At 26.3% G+C, this 13,539-nt stretch overlaps 1 protein-coding gene across 1 annotated transcript; it reads right to left on the minus strand.

The window, feature by feature from the left end:
- Positions 1-895: 895 nt before the first annotated feature.
- Positions 896-12,282, minus strand: LOC127279635 (protein stoned-B-like). The gene is made up of 14 exons (XM_051302504.1): positions 12,127-12,282; positions 11,945-12,009; positions 8,064-10,520; positions 7,046-7,952; positions 4,286-4,825; positions 4,013-4,181; positions 3,744-3,945; positions 3,182-3,676; positions 2,867-3,101; positions 2,633-2,801; positions 2,414-2,528; positions 2,014-2,332; positions 1,680-1,890; positions 896-1,493 (listed from the first exon to the last, which is right to left on the minus strand). Exons 3-14 carry the CDS (start codon positions 10,488-10,490, stop codon positions 1,358-1,360), a joined length of 5,925 nt encoding a protein of 1,974 aa, XP_051158461.1. The 5' UTR covers positions 10,491-10,520; positions 11,945-12,009; positions 12,127-12,282; the 3' UTR covers positions 896-1,357.
- Between the last annotated feature and the right edge of the window lie 1,257 nt (positions 12,283-13,539).

Consider the following 13,539-nt stretch of genomic DNA (forward strand, 5'->3'; position numbering starts at 1 on the left):
GCAAAAATCATTTAGAAAATTTTGTTTATTCATTTTAAATATTCAAATCAAATCAAATTTAAAAAAAAGATAAAATTATAATTAAAGAAATACATTTAAATAGAAAAAAGTAAAGATTTTTAAAAAATAACTTCATTAGGGATATTAATCTTTTTTTCTTTTTAAATAAAAATCTTCTTCTTCTTGACGATTAATATAATATAATAATATAGCGTCGATAAACCTGTAAATAGCTTTTAAATAATCATTTTTTTATTGTCTTTTTAAAAATATAAAAATAAATAAAACAGATTTTTTTATTGTCAGTGCATGTGATATGAATTTAAATGTCTCGTGTGAATCTTGAAAAGAATAAAATCTAAATTTAATTGTTGACATCATTCTTTAATTGATGCGACAAATATAATTTTCATGCCATTTGTTTTCTATTTATTTTAATGTTATAAGTAAAATATATATATATTATTTACTTAGAATTCCTCATTTGAAATATATTTTACCAAAAATGGGATTGATTTTTATTCATCCAATATTATATAATATAAAAATTAACAATTTTGAGGTGTAATTTTCTTATTATCCATTATTATTATTATTACTCAAATCTCAAAATTTTTATTAATCATTATTATTTTAAAAATTGTGTGCAAATTCTTTGAATTAATTGAAATTTTCATTATCCTCAAAATTGATCTTTAAAATTTCGGTTTTTTATAATTTTCATTGATGTTGAATTTTTTAAGATCTTTAAAATTTGTATTGTTTTTTAAAACTACTATTAATTAATCAAAAATTGTTAGTATTTTTTTTTTAACTTTTTCGTTACTCCTAAAGATAATTGAATTGAAGTGAAATATTGAATATACAACACACAAAAAAATCGAGATTATCAATATACTTTAACACGCCTTTTATCTTGTTTATAATTTCTATTTTGTTACATTGATACGATACTTCGTCTTTAACGCCCGCATATAAATTTTGCCTTCATTTTTTTTATAATAATTCACAAATGGAACTCTTGTACATTTTTTTAAATATATATATATATATATATCCTATAATTTAAATAGATTCAGTATACAATCAATCTCAATCCAATTATTTGCAAACACAAAAGCGGAAAACCAAGCCTTTTCTTTTATAAATTATTATATAGAATAGTTTCAACATTTTACATTAATTTGCAACATATATTATATATATAGCTAGGTACATCTCTCTATAACTTATATTTTCATCATTAAAACTCATATTATTTTACTATACGCATTTATATTTTCTTCACTTTTTTTTTTTTGTTTCTTCTCGCAAATTTGAAAAATAAAAAAAAATCATAATCTTACATTTTATTGCACTATTCTGAGGAATCAGAGTCGGATTCAGCTGGTGCTGGTTCATGTGTTTCTGCTGTTGATTCGGGAATTGGTTTAGCTATCGTTGCAGTTAAATAAGCGCCCGGACCTTCACCTTTTGTATGCTCAATACCAACCCTTTAAATCAATAATATCATTAGCTAACAAAATTGAATATTGACTTAGTTATTTTTAGTGATAGGAATTATGAATAAAAATTATATCTAATGTGAATTCAATTATAAATATTTATCTGGCAAATTGTGTTTATGAAAATTGAATTAATTAAAAATATTTGGAAATATTAAATTTATATTTAATTACCTGTATTCGTGTCGAGATAAATTTCGTACATATTTTTCCGGTGGATCATCACTGTCATGATTTCTGAAGCTAACACTTCTAGCAGTTGTGTGTGATACTTGTGTTGCTGGCATTGTAAATTCAACATAACAATACTGTGCTAAATTTGGAGGAATTTGGTCATATGACGTTAATGCTAAACGGCAAACTAATTGATGCGTTGTATAAGCTCCTGTAAAAAAAAAAAATTATGTCTTCTATAGAAATTCTTTGTTTTACCATCTCGATTCGATTTTTCAATTTTATTTTTAGACATTTTTTTTTTCGATTATAAAATATTCGAAACGAGACTCACCCTGTCCTTCTTTAGGCAATCGTGGCATTCTCCATACAATAGCCTTATGTTGATGTTCATATTTCGCTTGACCCGATGTTGCTTCCATAAGTTGTGGTTCAAGATTATCAACAGCGCCAAGAAATCTTTCAATGCCTTTAATTTTACCCGTTCGTCGATGAGCTGATTTTACTGAACCATAACGAAAATGTTTCTCAACTCTAAATAAATAAATCCAACATTCAGGAATTGGTATTCGTACCATAACATCTTCGCAGGGAATTTGACCCAATTTTCTCGATGTAAAACCCGGGACCAATATGTCCGCTTTTATTTCAACCTATTTTGAAAAAAAAGAAACATTAACTCAATTTCAATTAATTAGAATTAAAATTTTGAATAAATAAAATTTATTTTTTACCTTATTTCCCGTGACGCAAAAAACGCATTTCAATTGAAGAGGCAATTCACGATTTTTTGGCGGCCTTACTCGAAATCTCAACAATTCAATATAACACGCATCAGGTGGTTTAAATCTTAAAGAAGAAAAATAATTTTCACAGAGATTTAGAATTTTTTATTTTTATTTTGAAATTAATTAATTTAAAAATATATATATATATATATTTGAAAAAAGTACCTTATAATTTTTGAATCTTCAAATTCATCTTGTTGAATGCAAGAGTGAAATTCAACATTTTCAAATCGTATCCATTCTTCAGTGACAACTGGAATAATATCATGTCGACCAACCACTTCTTTTCCTTGTCTTCTCATATCGTTCACACCCAATTCAACGTCAGGCATTCCTGAAATAGAATATTTTTTTTTTTTTAATTTACATATATAATTGGAAAATTGTTCGATAACATACCTGAGAGAAAACCTAAGAAAAATAGTCGAACGCGAGCTATTTGCTTTTCTACATGACCGTCTGCATGTTGTTCAACATAAAGTTCATCAACAACCGATATTTGAACTTCCTCCATTTTATATTGCAATGCACGATCTCTGTGAGCTGATAATCTAAAAAGTGCTTCTTCAATTGCCGAAGAAAATTCTTTCATATCCTCATAATTGTGAGATCCTATTTTAAAAAGTTGTGATATCTATACAGAAAAATAATTTTCATTTTAAAATTGAATTTACAAAAAAAAATTTCATCCTCATTAGATTTGTCAATTTTTACCTGAGGTGCATGTTCCACAGGAAGACCTAATTTCTTCAAATCACTACCAAATTCCTTAACGCCTTGATAATCACCTTGAATCGCATATGCAGCAAATTGACTCAATTTATTTGTTAATCTTTCAGCTTTTGTCACTTGACCGGGACGAACGCCTGGTCTCTCCTTATAGACAATATATTGAAGTTTAACCGTAAATATTTTACCATAATGATCAAATTGTTGGGCACCAATTTCCGATACGGAATAACATGGTAATAATGGTAACTCTTGAAATGGATCCTTATCATCTTTACTTTGAAACAATTGAACAGCCGGATTATCACCTTGATAAACAAGTCGTACAAATATTTTCTTCCAAAATCTTTGTCCTGTTATTTTCTTTTTATTTGGTTGACGAAGTTGCATTTCCCAACCATCGCCTGTATATGTAACACGTGGAAAATCTTCCAATGGCTGACTTACATCTTCATCGAAAAGCGGTGTCGGCGGTGTTTCCTGTTAATTTCAAAAAAAAAAAAATTATTTCCATTTTTTTTCTTGATGGAAAAAAAAAAATGTTTACCTGTGAATCGGTACGTTTGACTTCAGCTTGTGGAATGTCTGATGGTACATAAGCCTCTTGAGCAAAACCAGCGGATTTATCAAATGGATTAAAGCGCAATGTTGCATCGGAATAAGCAGAATTTTGTGGACTTTTTGGTGGTGGTGCAAGAATTGGAACTGGACCCTCTTCACTTTGTCTCAATTGCTCTCCTTCTTTAGGTCTAAAAAAAAAAAACAATGGAAAATTGTGTAATTTTTCAAATTAGTAATAATAAAAGTAACACTTACTTGATATAAACACTAAAATCAGGAGCCTCGTCTGATTCAGCAGATTCAGTTCGTTTCATTTTAGTTTCTTGAGGTGGTGCCGTCATACTCAAGAAAGAATCAAATCCATCTGATTCATCAAATCCAGTGAATGCAGCATCTGTACTTCCAACTGTTGAATCACCCCATACTGCAGAAAAAAGTTTCATTAGAATTAATTAATTAATTAACTAATTAATTAATTAATTAACTAATTAATTAATTAATTAGTAAAATTATAGTAGAGAAATTAACCATCGTCGGAAGTATCCATTCCCATTGAACCACCGGAGAAAGGATCGTAAATACTATTTGAACTTGGTTCAGCGGCTTTATCAAATTTCGATGCAAATGCATCGAAAGAATCAGCCGTTTCTTCCATGACATTTGGAAAATTATTTATTTCATTTGTAAAGTAACTTTCATTTTTTGCAAAATCTGATGTTGGTGTTGTTTTAAAATCCAAATCATTGATTGCATTTGATGAATCAGTAGCTGTAATATTTATTGATGTTGCATCGTTTATATTGTCACGTGTATAAACACTTTCAATTGAAGTGAAAAATGAACCTTCACTGGTATTTGTTGGTGATATTGCTGAAAACATTGCTGTTCCCATTTCGGGAACTCCAAAAGTTGTTTTTTCAGTCACGGAAGACAAATTTACATCGGACGATGATAATATATCAGATCCAGGTGACATGGGCTTTTCGTCAATTACAGGTTGTTCATTTGCATTCAAATTTAATGGTAGCGTCGTTGATTCTAAATAATCAGGCATTGTTGATTCCGTACCTGTTGACAAAGAGAAAGTTTTATTTTCGAGTTTATTACAAAACTAGCAAAATTAAACGCGCGATTAATATTATCAATAATAATTTAATTTATTAGAATATTATTACATATTAAATGATAATAATGAAAATTATATGTTTACAGGCCTCGGATTATACGACTTTTTTCAAAAATACGATTTTTATCGACTTATTTTAATAAAATGCGACATTTTTTTTTACATTTGAAAAAAAATGTAAGTAAAATACATTTTTTTAGTATAAAATGTAGATCTTCTTCAGATCTTCTTCAATTCAATTATTTAACAAATTTTGAACTAAAATGATTCTTCACTAAATTAATTATTTTTAATAATTTTAATGAAATACATCACAAATTTAATTATATCAAAATTATTTTTCAATTAAAATTTTTATGAAATTTAACAATTGTTTATAATTAAAAAAAAAATATCACAATAAAATTGAATTATTTTTTAAAAATTTCAATTCAAAATAAACTAAAATTCAATTATTACCTGAAATTTTAATTAAAAATCAATTAAAAATCCAATAATTATCCAAAATTTTCAATTTAAAATTTAATTATTCACCAAGTTTTCAATTTAAAATGAAATAAAATTCAATTATTTTCTAAAATTTCTATTCAAAATTAATTATCCAAATTTTCAATCAAAAATGAACTTCAATTAAATTATTATCCAATTATTATTATCCAATTATAATTATTATTATTATTTCAATTAAAATTCAATTATTTCCCAAAAATTTTCAATTTTAAAATTAAATATGATTTCATTATTCTCAAAAATTGGAATTCAAAATTAATTGAATTTTCAATAATTTGAATTTAAAAGCATCTAAAATTTAATTATTTCTAAAATTTTCCATCGAAAATTTTTTTTTTGAAATTTAATAATTTTAATTATAACTCTAAGGAAATTCAATTATTTTTAACTATTTTAATAATATTCTTTGAAAATTCAACCATCTGAAACCATTTTTCAATTAAAAATGATTTTCAAATTACTGTATTTTGTCCGCATTTTCTAATAAATTTTTAGTGAAATCATCTAAAATTTTAATTACAAAACACTTAAAGTTTCAATTATTTTCAAAAATCTTAATTTTAAATCTTTGAAAATTCAATTAAATTTAAAAAAATGTTTTCCAAAAATTGTTTGATAAATTATTTTCATTTCTGTAAAATTTAATAATTGTTTGAAAATTAACAATATCTTTTGAAATTTAATTATTTCTAAAAATTTCAACTTTAACCCTTCGAAAAGGATTATTATTAAAAAAAAATTTTTTTTTATTTAAAAATCTGTAAAATATTTTTGTTAAAATAAAATACAAATCCACTTTTTTTTGGAATATAAATCGACTTTTTTGTGTCTTTAAGTTGATTCGAGGCCTGTGTTTTTATAATTAATTTTTTATAGGTATTCATTGGCCACTGGTACCTTAAAAATTAATTTTTAAAAATAAATTTTTTTCAAATTACTATCTTATACGAAATTTCCTGGCGCATCTTTTTTCTCATCATAAATTTTTTGTACAATTTTTGAATCAATATACAACTTTTAAAAAAATTTCGTTGGTAAACGTTGTGTACTTCAGCTTCGTGAATTGAATTTTCGAATTTGGAATTTTAAAGAAACTTATTCCGAAATTTGGAAACACAATTATACAACTTTGGCAAAAATGAGAAAAAGAATTGTCAAAATTTGACACGTCATAAGATTACTATTAAAAAAAAACACGTGAAATCAGAAAAGGCCAACTTCAAGTTAGGACAGAAGGACAGACCAAGCATTTTATTATTATATAATATTAAATTAATTAATGATCTCTAAAAATTCAATTTCTAAAATTTTTAGCTACACTGAAAAAAAGGTTTTGGTATTGACAACCAAACGTTTGGTTGGTATTTAAGCAACCAAAATTTTTTTTTGTTGAATCAACAAAATTTTGGTTGTCCCAATCAAACTTTAATTAGGACAACAAAAATCCTTTTTTTCAAAATTTTGATTGAGACAATTAAAATTTTGTTGATTCAACAAAAAAAATTTTGGTTACTTAAATACCAACCAAACGTTTGGTTGTCAATACCAAACCCTTTTTTCTGTGTAAATTAATTATTAATTATGTTAATCAATTTTTTCAAAAAACATTATTATAATTTACCAAGTTTATTATGTATTTGAATTTTTTTTACCTGAAAATAAATTTGCAGATTCTCCGGATAGACTGGTATCAGTGACAGTGACCTCGGTTGTTGGAATATGTTCCACAGAACTAGCGATACTTGAATCATCAATTAGTGTTTCATTTATTGGAATATTATTGGTAAATATATTCTCTTGTATCATCTCAGGGAATGTTGTATCATCTGACAATAATGGATTAACAGAATTTGTTTCTGTATTTGTAACATCAAAGATGTCCATAATATCACGATTTTTTGTATCATCAATTTGTTTTCTATCATCAGAAGATATGTCGGGTACACTACAATCAACATCTAAAAGATCAGCAACACTATGCTCGGGTGTAGGCGATGGTGAATGCATTAATGTTGGACTTGGTGTTCTCGTTTGTTGTAGACGATCCAACATTTGACTTGATGTTGCATCCATTGCACCGGTAACAGAAAGTATAAGATCTTTTGTATTTCTTGCCGGTGGTTTTGGTGGTGGTGGTCTTGATGGGAGTGATGGTGATGTTTTGACAATAGGCTTATCTGTATCATCAATAGGGACAAATATATCTGGTTTTGTATCATCTTGAAAAATATTTGTAGTTGTAACATCTATTTGACTAGTTAATACATCAGAGGTAGGTATGTTATTAATTAAATCCAATTCAATGCTCGTTGATTCAGCGGCAAATGGATTTGCAAATGGATTTGTTGAATCCAATGATGGTGGCTGATATGATTGATCAGCGGTGAAATTTAAAAATGGATTTTCGCCAACTGTTGTGGTTGGCTCGGTAAATTCTTGAAGGAAAGGATTTGATGTCTGTTGAAATAAACCTGTGTCCTGCACAGTTGATTGGTCATCAATTAAGAAAGGATTTCCACCTTTGGACTCCATTTTTATTTTAGGATAGGCTTTTTCTAATCAATTCTCTTAAAATTATTGTTCGATTATTTAATTTTCTTAAATTTAATTCTTAAATTATTTTTTTCCTTTTTTTTTTTAGTTTGAGAATTAATATATTATTTTTTATTTGTTAATCAGTTCTGACTCTAATAGCTTGATTTCTGTTTTGCCAAGTCCAACTGATGCGAAACTGGTGTCAAATGGATCTATTTCTTCTTCTTCTTGGGCGAAAATTTGTTCCTCTTGTAAAGGTGTTAGTATTTTATCGCCAGTATCATTGGCGTCTAAGCAAAGGAAGTCAGTGGATTCCTTTAAATTACTATTAGTTCCTTCGATGATACTAGAAGATACTTGTGCGAGATTAAGTGGAATAAAACGATTCTCAGGAACTTGACTGAGTTCGTTTTCCAATAATTTTAATTCGGCTTTACCTGGTAAAATACTGGAAGCAATTGACGTGTCAAAAGGATCAGAATATGTGATTTCTTCTTCTAAATTTTTTTTCTCAATACAAGGTGTTAAAGGTTTAATATCAACTGTTATTTCAGAATCAAGTATACTCTCTTGTCTTTCAATAACTTTTGTCACTGAATTTTGTTTTGTATATTGGCTTATAACTTCTTCGGTTGATCGTTGATTATTATTTGGTAATTGTGTCTCTGCTTTCAGTAATTCAGATTCAATTAATTTTAATTCTACTTTACTTGGTGCAACCTTAACGACAAAACTTGTATCAAATGGATCAACTTCTTGTTCAATGTCACTTTCAAATGTTTCCTCAAATGATTTTTGACAATAATAAGGTGTCAATGGTTTTGATGGTAATATTTTTTCCTCTTTACTCGTTGATAAAAGATCTAATCGACCTGATGGTGTGGGAATTTCAAAAGCAACTGCTTTTTGTTGAGTCACCTCAAGAACTTCTGGCCTCGAAGTTTTACGATTTTGAGATTGATTATTGTCAATTGGATTTATTTCATCTTTTCTTGGATCAAAATCATCATCATCAAGTGATTCATGAGGTTCGCCCAATAATTCTTTTTCGAGAAATTTCAATTCAGTTTTACCTGGTGGAAGTTCTTGAACACCTGATGTATCAAATGGATCAACGTATGTTAATTCCTCGGATGGTTTTATTGGTTCGTCAGCTAATTGATTTAAATCTGTTGCCGAACTATCGAGTAAATTATTTCTCGCTGCTTCTAGAGAATTATTTAATAATGGTACAGAATTTTTTGTTAATAATTTAATTTCACGTTCTTTATTATGTCCCGTTGAATCAGTTAATGATATTGATACAATTGATTCGGGTAATTCTTCCAATTCTTTTTCAATAAATTTTAATTCTGTTTTACCAGGTAAAATATTATCAGCGAATGCAGTGTCAAATGGATCTTCTTCATTAACAAATGTGGCAACTTCAAAACTTGCTTCAACTATTTCATCTTGAAATTCAGTTGGACATTCTTTTGAGCTAAATGGATCCTCAGCCTCTTGGAGAATAATTACCTCGTCAGTGGCGTTTAAATCAAATTCACTGTCATCTAAATCGGGAATTTCTTCGAGAATTGTACTTTCTTTGAGTATTTCAAATTCGGAAATATCAATCTCAGTTTTATTATTGTTTTCGTTTATTTTTGTTGTTTTATCCTCACTTGAACAGACAATTGGTATTATTGTTGGTAAATTAGTTATGTCAATTTCTGGTAAATCTTGTATGTCAGTGTCATCATCCAAAAGTGTTTTATTTATTTCAATTGGATCTGAATTGATAGTGAGAATTTTATCAGTCTCGGAAAAAACGTCGTCATCCAATAGTAAATTCTGTGGTTTTTGTGGTTCAGTTGATTGGAGTTTACAAGTGCTCACGTAATCGATACGACCAGCTAAAACTTCAACAGCATTGCCAAGACTCACTAATTTTTTTCCTTTCTTATCAACTGTTTTTAAAACTTTTTCAGCACTAGTTGTATCGAATGGATCGTCACCAGCGTCTTCTTCAGTTGGACTCTCTGGTATATAGGCTAATTGAACTTCTGTATTTTGTAAAACATCAATGTAGGTTGTGTCAAAAATATCTTCCTCTGATGAATCTTCTTGTTCATCTTCATCGTCGGGAATATTGACAAAACCATCTTCATTAATTTCATTTATTACTTTATCTTCTTGTATTTCTTCAATGGGATTTCCGTCTTTATCAAAACCAATCCACTTTTTTGATTGATTTTTTGTTTCTTCTAATTCTTTATTGTCAGGTTTTTTCTCCTCAGGTGGAGCTTTACGTTGAAAAAATGAAGTTGATTTAATACGATCAAGATCACCTTGTGATTTTTTAAGAATTGAATCAACACCAGCTGTTAATGCTTCAAATTTTCTCCACTCGTCCGATGAAGAAGCGTTTGCATCAGTAGATTCCTCGGCTAATTTTTGTTGGGCCTCGGCCCTTTCACGTCTATAACGTTCAAGTTCTTCTGGATTAAACTCGTCTTCTTCAGTTCCCTTTTTTCCCTTCTTCTGCTTTTTCTTTTTCTTCAGACCCTTAGCTAACTTGTGCATCCTCTAGTAGCTACAGTGGTTTGGGGGCTTCTGAAATCAAAATTTGTAAATTCAAATCTTCAACATTTTTTTTTTTTTTTTTTTACTTACCCAAAAAGAATGTGTTTCTTTTTTCCCCAAAAAAGATTTTTTTTTATAATCCCTATTAACGGTTGTATACTTGTTAGATTACGGGGGAGAAAATATTTGAAATCCAGTCACATCACAGTATTGATTTCCTATTCAAAATACAAATGAAAAGGGAATTTTTTTTTTAGTAAATTATAATAAAATTTCAATAATAATTTGTATATTAATTTCAAAATATGAAAGTAAAATTTTAAAAAATTAAATTAATAAATAAAATAGTTAAAATATTTCTAATAATATTTTAAATATTAAAAAAATTTTTTAAAGTTTTTTTATTCAAAAAATAATGATAAAAAGGTGAGAAATTTGTAGAAATTGAGTGTTAAATAAGTGATAAAATTAAAAATAAGAATAGAAAAAAAGTGAATAAAGTGACGACCTGTGATGACTGGAAATCAAAAATTTTATTCTTCAGTTTAATTATTATTTTATTTTAATTTTGAGTATATTAATGTATAATATCAGCGTTTAAATATTAAATCAAGTATATCTTAAATATTAAATTCAAAACAAAATTGATTAATCAAACTGAAGAATCAAATTCCGCATTTTCATTTAAAAAAAAAAAAATTGTAATTTATAAATTTTTTTTTAGAAATATATTTAAAAATATAGAAGAATAGAAAGAAAATCAAGTTAAAAAGTGGAAAAATAACTTATTAATTATTAATAAGATGTAATAAATTTGAAAATTTTCTCTATCATCTTTGTTGGGATGATTGTGTAATTTTTTCAAAATTGTCAACCCTTACTTTTTCAAACGGAATATTAATAATCAAATTTTTGTTATATTTATAATTTTTAATTAAAAAATTTAATATAATAATTTATTATTACATAATAATTATGATTGTATTATATATTAGTAGATACTTATTGATTTTTATTTAATTTTACACAATTATTACATAATTACAATGATCAATAATTTAACACTTTTATAAAACACCTGTAAATTTAATTCTAAAGATTGACTCTTCTCTTCCTTTTATACTCAATAATTATTGAACTTCCGCAGTGGCGACTCAAAAAATCTTTTGAAATGTTTCAGCGTAATAATTTTTGAGACAAAGATTCATCAATTAAAAATGAAAATTAATTGAAAGGACAAAGAAAATTTGATTTTTTTTTATTTTTGTTTTACAAATTTTATTAATATTTAATCAATTAGAACATCTGATTTTCGTCATTCGACCCTTATGACCTAATTTTATAACTTCAAAAAGATTCCGTTTAAAATCAGTGATGGTCACCTAACATATACTATATAAACCCGGCTAAAAAGTCAAGGTTGAGTGGAAAATTTTTTAAAAATTATTACTTACAATTTGAGCTTCATCAGCCACATTTGATTTGTAAACATTTTTTCCGTGACATATCGTTATTTCAACTATAATTTAAAAGAAAAAAAAAAGAATGAAAGAAAATTAAGTTTCAAATATATAACACAGACAGTTTTAAGAGCGAAAAAGTAAAATAAAAATTGTTAATTGAAATTAACACGAACCTCTAGTAAATTATTATTATTATTTTTTTTAATGATAATAAGAAATGGACCGTTTTTTCTTTTATTCTTTAACGTTTAGATAGAATTTGTCGAATCTCACAGGACCTGTCAGTCGAAAGCTAACCCGACTTACTTCTCCGCCCCGTGCTATTTCCAGAATCGATCCATTCTTCGCGAATGCGCACACCCCCAAGTTACATATGATGCTTTTTGAGATATATATATATATGTATATATAATAGAAGATTGCTACCGAAAACTCGTAGTTCAAAGGGGTTGCACATTCTCATGTTGCAAACCCTCTGCGAAAGAATCTATCGTACATGAGACACAAAATGCACTATATATAAATATAAATGCATATATATTTATATTTATATTATGACATATGTAAATCATATTTTGTACTGCATTGAAAATAATAATTTCGAATGATTGATTTTAAAATATTTCTGAAAAAAGAAATTATTTTTTTCTTCTCAATAAAACGTTTAAAGTTGGCAATTTTTGTTACATTAAATTCAAAATTTACATTTTGTAAAAATTTACAATTATTTTTCAAAATAATTTCTTAAAATTGGAAGAAACTTATAAAAAATCCAAAAAAATTGTAAAAACGATTTTTTTTCGACTATTTTATTAATTAATTAATTATTACCATAGTTTAAGTAAATAATTATTAAAACTTGAAATATATTTTTTTTTAAATTGCCATTAAATAAAATTGGTAAAAAATAATTTTTTAGTATTTTTCGAGTTTGGTTTAGTTATTTAAATGATTGAACAAGAATCAGTGATATTAATAAAAAAAAAAGACATTTCAATTATATTAAGTTATTATATTTTAGAAGTTTATAATTTTTTTTTTTACAAAAATGCGTATTAATTAATTAACTCACTACAATTTTCAAACATTTTCCCAAAAAAAAAAAAAAAAGAAAATTAACGCTCAATTATAAATAATAATAAAGGATTGTTCATCAATTAAATTTCGAATTAAATTAATAAAAAAAAATATATTTTAATTTTAATATCAAATTAACTGGAATAATCTCTTTGAAATAATTAACAGTGTTTAATTTTTTTACTGTCGAAAGAATCAAATATTATTTTTACTATTTGCTGATAACGAAAGAAAATTGATGAATTTCTCCTTTGTCACTCAAATTTACTTATTTCTGAAAAATTCTCATTTGTCAATGAAATGTGCAAATTTATCTTTTCTTTTTTTATAATAAAATTGAACAAAAAAAAATAGTTAAAAAAAATTGTACCGATAAAAATATTTTATCACCATGAGTAAAAAAAATATTTACAACAAAGGATAAAAAAATTTTTATCAATAAAAAAAAAAGAGAAACAGTTTTAAAAAAATTAACCGAAAAATTGATAAAAATATTTTATCAACAATTA

Source organism: Leptopilina boulardi, unplaced genomic scaffold (assembly GCF_019393585.1).
Source record: "Leptopilina boulardi isolate dan_hultmark-lab unplaced genomic scaffold, ZJU_Lbou_2.1 LbouV2_1, whole genome shotgun sequence".
NCBI classification, from domain to species: Eukaryota; Metazoa; Arthropoda; class Insecta; order Hymenoptera; family Figitidae; genus Leptopilina; species Leptopilina boulardi.